Source organism: Benincasa hispida, chromosome 5 (assembly GCF_027475165.1).
Source record: "Benincasa hispida cultivar pf3 chromosome 5, pf3_genome.v1.1, whole genome shotgun sequence".
Taxonomy (NCBI): Eukaryota; Viridiplantae; Streptophyta; class Magnoliopsida; order Cucurbitales; family Cucurbitaceae; genus Benincasa; species Benincasa hispida.
This window is the reverse complement of record NC_143482.1, coordinates 38,146,515-38,158,830: the sequence shown is the minus strand read 5'-3', so window position 1 is coordinate 38,158,830 and position 12,316 is coordinate 38,146,515. Positions and strand designations below refer to the sequence as shown.

General features: G+C 33.2%; 1 protein-coding gene across 1 annotated transcript; it reads left to right on the top strand.

The window, feature by feature from the left end:
- Nucleotides 1-9,639: 9,639 nt before the first annotated feature.
- On the top strand, nucleotides 9,640-11,455 carry LOC150036108 (GDSL esterase/lipase At5g03980-like). The gene is made up of 5 exons (XM_090314233.1): nucleotides 9,640-9,892; nucleotides 10,002-10,214; nucleotides 10,374-10,522; nucleotides 10,635-10,908; nucleotides 11,015-11,455. The coding sequence occupies exons 1-5, from the start codon at nucleotides 9,640-9,642 to the stop codon at nucleotides 11,230-11,232; spliced, it is 1,107 nt and encodes a 368-aa protein (XP_090170359.1). The 3' UTR covers nucleotides 11,233-11,455.
- Nucleotides 11,456-12,316: the final 861 nt, after the last annotated feature.

The window sequence follows — 12,316 nt, the reverse complement described above, 5'->3', positions numbered from 1 at the left end:
AAACTTGCCACATTTTCGATTGCGTTTCTTTGAATAGGTCAACACATCCCACTTCTCGGCCTTGTTTTTCCAACAGCTCAGATTGAATTTGCAGGAACGACTTCGACAACCTACGTGATTGAATGGTAATTTCTCCTTATTCTTCCTATTCGTCTCTAAAATTTTCTACATTCAAACAAAAAAATAAAAAAATATTCCATAATAGTAAATGAAGATCATGATAGTATGTAACTAGACATCCCTACTAATATAACCTAAAATTCTTCACTCTTAAGATGGTCACATAAAAAATACCAATCTTTGAGTCTATTCTTAAGCCGACTAAGTGTGTTTGCACTTGCCGGCTTACGGTTGCTACAACTCTTGTAATACCTGTGTAATTCTTTTTTGAATTCTTTGAATGAGTTTTGCATTTGATGTTGGATAAAATTACTAAGAGTTTGATTTGAGAAATCAAGCATGAAATTGTTGGGAATGTCCTAAAACTCGCAGTTCGTAATCATGGAAACATATTCTATTTATCAATAAAAGTATTATTGAATGATTTATTCAATAAAAGTGTTATTGAAATTGAAATTGCATTATGTTATAAAATCTAATAAACGAATCTATGGCTATAGTATGAATACTCTAACTTTATGTCTAGACATAAAAGAGGATGAAGTTATAGTAAATAGCCAAAAAGGTCTATAAGTATATGGATGAGATTGTGTATCTCGTCCTAGGGACACTATGGATGTGACATACTTTGTATACTGTTACAACAATATGATCCAAGAATCGATGTGGAGACATGTGAGTGGGGGCATCATATGCAAAAGAGTTTTGAATAAGACCGAACCATGAAATAGTCACTAACGACCGTTTACTATTAAAATTTACTATTTCAATTCGATGACCTAGGATAACTCGAGCTTAATCCTGAGCTAATTAAGAACTTCTGTTCATTTGTGATTATCCTTTGATCTGCATAGGTGAGAATAGTTCAACAACACTGCTCAACAAGCCTCCCTTTTTGGGATAAGACCGGATAGCTGGGCACATAGTCTTACAAGATGGAATTCGCTCCTGCCCTTTTAGGGTTAGCAGATAGGTTATTCCCTTAAGTATTGATTTCTGGTCTTAAACAAAGAACGTCCGCCCTTTCATGGCCGGGAGGGACATGGTTTATTAGTTGGACTATAAACCAATTGTTCAATAGAGGATTAGTGAGAGCTTAAGGAGCAAGATGTATTTATAGGGGTAAAACGATAATTTTGACCTAGTTGTAAATACGAACGACCTGTGAAGAATCGACTTATTGATAATGATTAAATCAAGTAGACAAAAATATATCTTGAATGAGGAAAGTGCAACTATCGAGCTATAGTGGTATGGAAAGATTCAGAAAAATAAAGGAAAAAAATAAGGCATGGAATCCAAAGCTCGTGTAGGAGGAAGATGAGGATTTCCTTTAAACTTAACGTCTAATAACTTTGGCATACTTCTTCCCAAAAAACTTTCGTGACGATTGTTCAAAAGAAGTACGACAAGTCGTTGCATGTCATGTTGTCAGCACAGTAAAGAGTGAAGATGCTCCTTTAAGTTCACTAAAGGTCTAGGCAGAATCAAAAGACTTATCATTATTCGATATAAATGACTTTTTGTCACTCCCTCAAGCAACCAAGAGTTCCTTTATTGATGCGTTGTTAAATTCAGAAGCAGTAAACACCAGGCAATTACAATAATTATTACAACCCAAGAGAGAAACTTTGATGCCAAAGTCAAGATTATCTATTTTAGCACATAATCATTCATCACATGGAAAAAATTCCCACCAAAACTAAAATAATAATAATTGAGTACTTTAAGCATGCTCTAATACCAATTGATGGAACAAACACATGCGCAATGGATAAAATAAAGCATCTACAGTAATCTAATTATGTTAATTTCAAAAGAATAAACATGCAATTAAATTAATACAAAGGGATGGAGGGTATACAACCTTTGTAGTCTTAATTCTTCTCCAAATTCGCTCCAATCTCCTCACGAACAGTTCATAGACCACCACGAGAGTCTTTCAGACTATTCTCCGATCTTATAACGGGATAGTGAGATCTGGCAAGTGACCAATTTGGATAGGAAAAGGGTAAGGAATTGAGAGAGAATTAAGTTAAGATTTTTCTAAAAATACCTCATAAAATTCCACTTTTCCAAGAAGATTAAACATCATAGAACTCTTCTATTTATAGGCCAAATCATGTAAATCATGCAAATTTAAGTTAATAAGAATTTGACAGTCAAATTCCACTAACTCAAAGTGGGATTAGGGGGATTGATACCTAGCAATGCAAAAATAGGATATTCCAACTAGAAAAATCTATCTTTGACTCTAAAAGTCCAAAGTCTACAATTTGACTTTTTGACTTCTCAAAGTCTAAAGTCAACATCTTGACTTTTGTTGCAATTTTGACCAATTCCATTTAATTTCAAACTTAATTCAAATAATTCATTTAAAAATAAACTAATATTAAATAATTAATTAATTAATTAATTAATTTAATTTAATATTCAATTATTAAATCCAACGTTAATCCCAATCAATATAAATCTCTACTCATAGTTTTGATATTTAAATCTTATTTAAATATCTCCAATTCTCTCTTTATATGTTTAATTCATAATTAAACATTCGGTTAAATATATAAGATATATTCAACATTTTACTCCAAAACTGAATTCGAACACTTCAAACTCGTTTGTCACAATGTTCTAAGGTTTTGTCCGATATGAGCTAGTAGGGGAACCTCATGAACCTATAGATCATGGGCTCCAATGATCTGAGATTAACTAGCTAAACTCTTTAACCCAATTAACCAACATTCGTTAACTACTGGGTCACTCCACTAAAGCCCAGTAGTTGCCCCTCACTATAAATATATTTCTATCCACTCGATATAATCATAATCAGTAGTCAACCCTTCACAGGCTGTTTGTAATAACGACTGGGTCAAAAGTTGTTTTACCACCGAGATTATATCTTGCTCCTTAAGTCCCATTGATCCTCTAATGAACAATTGGTTTGTGATCCAATCATAATACCGAGTCCCTCTCGGGCCAATGAGAGGGTGCAACCCCCTTGTTTAAGACTCGGAGTCAACATTTAAGAGAACGACCTCTCCATTATCCCTAAAACTAGGTAGGAATGCATTCTATCTTGCCCCCTATGTCTCTAGCTATCTACCCGATCTTACCCCTGCAATGGGAAGCCTATTGAGCTGACACTGTTGAGCCAACGCTTGCCCGTACAAATCTAAGGATAATCATGAATAAACAGAAGTTCATAGTTAGCTCAAGATTAAGGTCAAATTACCTAGGTCATCGCTTTGAAATATTTAGTCTTAAATAGTAAACAACATTCTAAAGTAAGAGTTACTTATTTCTTAGTATGATCTTATATAATCTCTTTGCTTAGGACGTCTCCACTCACATGTCTCCACTTGAATGATTCAGGATCACATCGTTTGTATCAAATACAAAGTGGGCCACATTCGATAGTGTCCCCAAGATAAGGTACCCAACCTTATCAGTATACTATAGACCATTTTGGTTATCTACTCGAACTTGATCCACTTTTATGTTGCTACATAAAGTCCATGTATTCATGTAATAGCCATGGATCTTAGTGTATTGGATTTAGGTTCTTTCTAAAAACGAAATGAGCAATTCATATACTGAATAACAACTTTATTGAATAAACCTCAATAACATCTTTATTGATAACAAAATAAGTTTATTGTTTACAAACCACGAGTTTTAGGACATAAAACCCAATAGGGGCTACATAACAAATTAAAGATGTCAATTCTTAGTAAGTAGATGACATAGTAAATTAAAGGCGCAAGTTGTTTCACTCAAGCCCATGTAAGTTAGATGTATACAAAAAAAATATTTTCCTCGAAAATTTGAACTTTTTTACATTCGCTTAAAGAAAGAAGCTTTGAATAGGCATTGTTTGCTTCAAGTTCAAGACATCGCTTGCCTAAAGTTCAATGTTTTTTCTTCAACTTTGTGGCTTCGCTCACCTAGAATGGTGCACCTTGTTTCTTCAAGTTCAAGATTGAAGGCTTCACCGCTTCTTCTCCAAAAGTTTGGTGTGGCTCTCCGAAAATGTTGGCGTAGTTTTTCCTCCTCTCCAAAATTATGGTGCAGCCGTACCTTATATGTGAGATCAAGTCGGCCTGCCTGACTCTACCTCGTCTACGATATCATGTCTGGCCCGCTTAGTTTTGCCTCATCTTCAAGATAAGTTTGATTCGCTTGGCTCCACATCATATGCGAGATTAAGTTCAGTTCGTCTGGCTCTGCCTCATCTGCCTGATCAAGTTCGGTCTGTCTAGCTTTGCCTCATCTCTTAAGATCAAGTATGGCTTTCCTTGTTTCGCCTCATCTCCGAGATCAAGTTCGGTTCGCTTGGAGCGGTTGGGATTGGTATCCTAAATCTCTCTTGTATTCTCGTAGCTTGTAAACATTGTAAAAAAAAATTATTACTAATAAAATAATTGTTATTTTATGAGCATTTACTCAATCCAATAAACCAAGATCCTAAGTCATTTTATGCAATTTGAACATGTATGTAGAGACATACAGGTGGATCATGCTTAAATGATAACCTAAACGGTCTGTGGTAGATGGATAAGGCTAGGTACCTTATCCCTATAACACTATGGATACGAACTACTCTGTAGATGTTACAAGTGTAGTAAAGTGCTACAAATGATCTGATTCTGATCATTTATGTGGAGGCATGTGAGTGGAGGTATCCTAAGTTTGTATAAGATCAGACCACAAAATGACTAGTCTCACTATATAACATCATTAATATTAGATACTTACATTTCACCTGGATGACCTTAGGTGACATGACCTAAATCCTATGTGAGTTGTGAAATTCTGCCTATGAAGGCGGTCCTCTAATTTGCATGGGTGAGAGTTGCCAAATCGCTGACTTAATGTCTACCATTTTGGGAGTTCGTCTGATTTGGGAACTGGAAACACAACTACACAAGATAGAATTCACTCCTTCCCTGGATGTCGAGGTAAGTAGATAAATTGCTCACTTAAAAGCTGATTCTGAGGCTTAAGCAATAGGACCACACCCTCTCTTAGCCTGAGAGGGATCTGGTCATAGTTGGACTGTGACTTATTGTTCATTAGAGGGATCAGTGGTACTTAAGAAGTTAAATGTAACTACAAAGGCAAAACAGTAATTTTGGCTCACTTGTACTTACGAGCAATTTATGAAGGGCCATCATATAGTTGACTGGTTATATCCAAGGGATACAGAAATACATCTGTAGTGCGAAGAGTGCAACTGTCAGTCTTTAGTGGAGTGTCCATAGTTAATGATGTTGAATAATTTAATTAAAGGAGTTTAATTAATTATTCAGGTACCATTAGAGCTTCAAGCTACAAGTCCATGTGATCCCCTTTGTAGCTCAACAAGGATTTAATGAGAAACAATTTTGGATTAATTTGAATTGTTTAAATTAATTAAGAGAATTGATTATATATGATATAATTAATTTTACTTAATTATATATGATATAATTACTATAATGAATTTGATATATATAATATAAAGTTTATTTGAGAGAAAATAAACATTTAAATATGATTATATGTTATATATGATAGAACATATGGTTATATATACATATATATATAGTTTTATATTAAAATAGAATTAATTTATTTTTTATTGTAATTTTAATTTTGAAATAAAGGGAGGGAAGTAACTTCCTTCCCCTTAATTCTCTCAACTATCACGTAGTGAGTGGGAAGATGGTTTTCTTCTAGAGTTTCTTCTTCTTCATAAAGCTCTTTATGTGTGATGGAATAAAGAAAAATCTCTGCAATTTTTTTCTCCCAAATCTCTCCTCTCTTCTTTTATTTTCACTCTCCAAAAATCATAAAGCCCACTAAACTTTTTTTTATTCTCATCCCAAAGAATACAGAGATAACATTCGTGGTGGTGGCCATTTGGAAATCGATTTTGATTGACTGTTTTGAAGAAGGAATCGTGTGAAGAAAAAGGTTCTTCAAAGGTAAGGATTTCTTGAAACCTTAATTTTCTTTTCTATTTTTATGTTGTGGCATGCTGTAAATTTCTTTTTTTCTTTTTTTTCTTTTTTTTTTTTTGCATAATATTGTGACTTTAATTTATGTTTTGTGTAAAACTAATATTGGGATCGATCACTATCTTTCCGCTCAGGGCCTTTATAGGTTCCTTCAGGATCAACCTCATATGCGAGATTAAGTTTGGTTCACCTAGCTCTACCTCACCTCTGAAGATCAAGTTTGGTTTGACTAGGCTTCGCCTTATCTACGAGATCAAGTTTCGTTCACCTAGCTTCGCTTCAACTTTAGAGATAATTTCAATTTTCCTAGACTTTGTCTAATTTGCAAGATCAAGTTTTGTTTGCCTCACTCCACCTCATCTCTAAAGATCAAGTTCAATGCGCCTAGCTTTGCCTCATTTCAGAAGATCATGTTTGATTTGCCTGGCTTCGCCTCATCTTTAAAGATTAAAACCGACTCGTCTGGCTTCACCTCATATGCGAGATTAAGTTTGGCCCACTAGCTCTGCCTCATATGCTAGATCAAGTCTGATCCCCCTGGCTCTACTTCATCTCCAAAGATAAAGTCTAGTCCATCTACCTCCACTCTGTCTCCAAGTTCAAACTTTGTTGAAGTTGGTAATCACTTCTGCAGGCTACATGACCTCTAACGGATGTGTCTAGCAGGAGTCATAAGTTTGACATCAAAGTTGAAGAAGACGATCAATCCCTCAAGTTACACAACCCCTAAGGGATATGTCTAATAGGAGTCAGATCATTGAAACTGAAGCTGGGGCATCCTACACTTCTATAGGTACATGACCCCTCAAGAATGTATCTAGTAGGAGTTAGGTCACCGAAGACAAAAAGGAAGCTGGGGTGTTCAACCACTCTAACAGGTTACACGACTCTTAGGGATGTGTCTAGCAGATGGTAGGTCGTTGACGATGAAAACAAAGCTAGGATAGTTTACATAATCCCTAATGGATGTGTCTAGCAGAAGTCAGGTCACAGATGACGAAAATGAAGCTGGGGCGTCCAATCACTTCTGCAAGTTACATGATCCCTAAGGGATGCGTCTAGCAAGAATTAGGTCACTGATCACAAAACTAAAGCTAGGGTTCTCGACCATTCCTATGGGTTACACAACCCCTAAGGGACGTGTCTAGTAGGATTCAGGTTGTTAATGACGAAAAGGAAGTTAGGACGTCCGACCACTCTTGTAGGTTAACGATCCCTAAGAGATATGCCTAGTAGGAGTTAGGTTGCTGATGATGAACCTGAAGTTGGGGCATCCGACTATTCTTGCAAGTACACGACTTCTGGCTCTATACCAATTGAAGGACTATGAAATGCGAAGGGGAAGCGGGATCGGTCCCAATTTTAGTTTTTCACAAAACGTAAAATACAAAAAATATAAAATATGCATTTAAGACAAATTTAAGCATACTTAGAGAATTAGTAAAGAGAAGAATTAGGGTTTCAAAATTTATTAACCTCTTGAAGACAAATCTTCTTCACGAGTTCCTCTCGAGATGATCAACAAATCTCCTTGAATCACGATCTCAACAAACAGCAGCAATATCAAAATAAATCATTAGGCACCACCACAAGAAAGTCCTCTATATTTTTTTTAGAGTTTGAGAATAACAGAAGTGTGTGAGCTTTTTAAATTAATTTTGGGAGCAGGAGGAAAAGGAGAAATTGAGAGGAAAAGTTTTTATTTGATTCTTGGGGAAGAGGAGAAATCGATTGCAGACCCAAGCCTTTTGTGAGACCTTGTGTGTACTTTCAACAAAGAGAAGATGAATCTACTTCAACCACCATTCCTAAGTATAATTAAAGAGAGAAAAAAGGGGAGGAAAGTTATTTTAATAACTCTCTTCCTTTAATTTAAATTCAATTAAAAAATAAAAAATAAATTAAAACTAATTTAAATTTATTTAATATATAATTATATAGTACCCCCTTACTATATAATACATATTATATTATATAGAATATAACATATAACCTATAGTTTATATTATATCAAATATAAGATAACTTATAATTTATAATTCTCTCATTAATATATAGTATTTAATGTGAATCAAATTCATATTAATTTAATTATATGAACCCAATGCATATAATTAATATTTGAATCATATTCAAATGTTTATTTCCTCTCAAATAAATTTTTATATTATAATGTATCAAATAAACAATATTATTTAATTTTTAGTTTGACTGATAAATCTTTGTACACAAATTTCACTTTTTAACTATTTGTATAGATAAAATTTAAATACCAGTTAATATTATATATTTTGAACGATACAATTTTGTCTTTCTTTTTAATTTTAATTCATTGTATTTTTGTTTTAGACTTTATAAAATTGTTAAGAAAAATATAGAATTCAAAAAATAAAATATGAAACTGTTAGATTAGATTGTTTCACATTCAAAGTGTGAATGCGAGTGCCGGAGGTGGTTGTTGGTAACGGCCTCTTTATGTTACATACTATTCCTCTTATTCTTCTACTTATTTTGTAGGGTGCACATGATTGTGCATACACTTTATTTGACTTTTAAATATTTAAAATTGAATTAGTCGAAATAAAGAATACTTTGGGAATATCTAAATTTAGTCTATAAAAAATAATTAAAAAGTGAAATTTGTCGACAAAATTTTATCAATCAAAATAAATAATATAGTATTTAAATTTAACCATAAAAAATAACTAAAAAGTAATGATTGGAAACAAAATCCTAAAAATAAGAATATGTACAACATTGACAAGAATATGAGATTAAACATCAGACTTCAAAGTGTAGGGAGTAGTTCATGATTGGAGATACCCTCAATTTTTTTCAAACTAAAATTAAAAATGTTTTTGCTTGAATAGCAAATAATCATCAAATCTCTACTCCACATTGTTAAACTACCTAGAAAAAAATCTTCTCTTAAATATAATAAAATAAGCGTTTGTATTTTTAAATATAGTATAAAGTGTAATAAATTTTTGACATAATTTAAAATTCAAAAGAAGCTAGTATGAAATAAAATTGAAATTTGTACCTAAATAAGACTCCAACTTTTAGATTTAAATATTTAATAGCTCTCCCTAAATTTTAGGAAAAAAACTTGGAATAATTAGTCAAATTAAAAGTTAAAAAAAACTGAAAAGAAGTTGGAAAAGCTATTATACAATTGCAAAATTTAATAATGAAAAAGAAACATTAATTAGAATTAATGACAATCAGAAACCATAGAAACACATAAAAATGGGAAATAAACTATTTATTTATTATTTTTTTATTGGAAACAATATAAGTGTCCGAAAATTGAGAATTTTAAATTCGTAAAAAGGAAAAAGAAAAGGAAATCCGGGGATTTGAAAATTCCTTCACTAAAAAGTAAAAAGATGAGCAAATCCGAATTTGAAACTGAAAGCCTTTTGTTTTCCCAAAAGCATTTGGAAGAAACTAAACCTATAAATAGAGAACATCTCACCATATTATCACTCACTCAAATTTCCAAAGTTGAAAAATAATGGCTGCTTCAACGAAATCTCTTTGGATCTCTATTTTTCTTTTTCTTTTCCTATCTTCTTCTTTCAATGCTCATCTACTAAAAGTCTGTATGTTCGACGCTATCTATCAACTCGGTGATTCTATTTCAGACACTGGAAATCTCATTCGAGAAAATCTCAACACTCCTTTTTCTCACCTTCCTTACGGCGAATCGTTCTTTAACAATCCCACTGGTCGATGCTCCAACGGTCTACTTATGATCGATTACTTTGGTACCTATTATTTTTAACCTTTTATATTATGTTTTTTGTTTATTAATTCATTGTATTGCTCCACAATAATTCATGACTAATAACATGTAACAGTGATTTCAATTTGTAGCTTTAGATGCAGGGCTTCCTTTGGTGAGTCCTTATTTGAACAAAGATGCTTTGACAAATCATGGAGTCAACTTTGCAGTTGCTGGTTCTACGGCTTTGTCTTCTGAACTTCTTTTCCAAAAGAAAATATCTTCTCCAGTTACTAACTCTTCTCTCAGCCATCAACTTGATTGGATGTTCTCTCATTTCAATTCCATTTGTTACAATCAAAGAGGTAACTAATTAACCTCTTTGATTAATATAATGTGGATAAATACATTTTGATTAATATATAAATATTTTGAGATATATTTTCTTTTAAGTTTTTTTCCCTTTAATTTTACATTTTGTTTAATGTTGGATAGTTTCACAAATATCTACATGTTGTGTGTAGATTGCAACGAGAAATTGTACAATGCTTTATTCTTGGTGGGTGAGATTGGCGGCAATGACTATAACTATGCACTCTTCCAAGGCAAAACTATTCAAGAGGTAAAAGATATGGTGCCCGATGTTGTCCAATCCATAAAGTCTGCTGTTGAGGTAATTTGTTGCTAAGATATTCTTTTTCTCATGTTTTTGTTTTTGGGTTCCTCGTCATATGAATATGGGAGAAGTTTTTTATTACTTAATTTTTTTTTTGTGATGTTTGTAGAGAGTAATAAGCTATGGTGCTACTCGAGTTGTTGTTCCTGGAAACTTTCCAATTGGATGTTTCCCCATCTATCTCACTGGATTCCAAACCAATGATACAAGTGCGTATGATGAACTCCACTGTTTAAAGGATTTGAATGGTTTTGCCAGCTATCACAATGATCAAGTCAAAGAAGCGATTGAAGTATTGAAGAAAGAGAATCCACATACCGTTATCGTTTATGGTGATTACTATAATGCATTCCTTTGGATTCTTCGTCATGCTTTTGTACTAGGTATGTTTTTCACATCACACAAAATCTTGATATAGTTAGATGTTGATTGAAACGTTTCTCAAATTTGTATGTTTTGAATTCTCTAAACCCTATTTTCTATGAGCAGGATTTGATGAAGGTTCTTTGCAAAAATCATGTTGTGGGGTTGGAGGAAATTACAACTTTAACCTTATGAAAATGTGTGGGCTTCCTGGAGTTGAAGTTTGTCAAAATCCTAATGAGCATATTAGTTGGGATGGAGTCCACTTGACACAGAAGGCTTATAAGTTCATGGCACATTGGCTCATCCATGCTATTTTTCCTGAATTGCATTGCCTTATTTAATTTGTACTTTAGAGGATATATATTTTTTTTGCTTTTTTTAATAATTTTTTTTTTTAGTTCAACGAATGTGAGGTAGAATTCTAACCATCGACGTGTAAGATGGTAATTGAAGTCTTATTTGTTTATATTCATATGGAAAGTTTCTTAGTACTTTTAACTTCTTGGTGTACAATGTATGTTTTCTTCTTCTTTTTAATTTTTTTTTTTGTTTAATAGGTTGTTGACCTATTTTAAATTGGGACAGAATTTGTTTACAAAAGTGTTTTGTTAATTTCCAGACTTACTTTTTTCTTTTTATAAAAAAACTTGGTCATTTGCGTCAAACCAAAAGATGAGATCTTCCATCTATCTCGCCGGCATCTCTCTCCTACTTCTTTCTCCTACCTCACTCAACAAATCTCTCTCCTTCTTTCCCTTCCTCCTCCTGTAATTGTAACCCCATTTTCGTCCTTTTCAGCTGGGGTTTTCATTTTCGCTTCTCTTATGTTTGCCAATCGAGGATTTTTCTTGTGTAATTTGAGATGTAGTGTTATTCTTTGTTTCTTCCTCTATTATTCTAACTCCATTTTCTCCCTTTTCTGATAAGGAAGTAAAATAATACATAAAGGTTTGTAAGGTAGTCTTCGTGTGTGGAATTTTGGCCTTGATGGTTAATTTTAAATCTTGCTAAAACAGTAGTTTACCTACAATTAAATTAATTGGAGCATATTATTATATATATCAAGATTAAATGTATAAAGAACTCTCAACCGACCCTCATAACATTCAAATTTCATGATAAACCTCCACAAACACACAAAAACACCACAAGCTGAACTCCAAAACAAGTTTAACTAATCTCAACCCACCCCACACAACATTCAAACTTCATAAACCTCCACAAAAACACCACAAGTTGAACTCCAAAACAAGTTTAACTAATCTCAACCCACCCCATACAACATTCAAACTTCATAAACCTCCACAAAAACACCACAAGTTGAACTCCAAAACAAGTTTAACTAATCTCAACCCACCCCACACAATATTCAAGCTTCATGATAAACCTCCACAAACACACACAAAAACTCCACAAAGACACGAA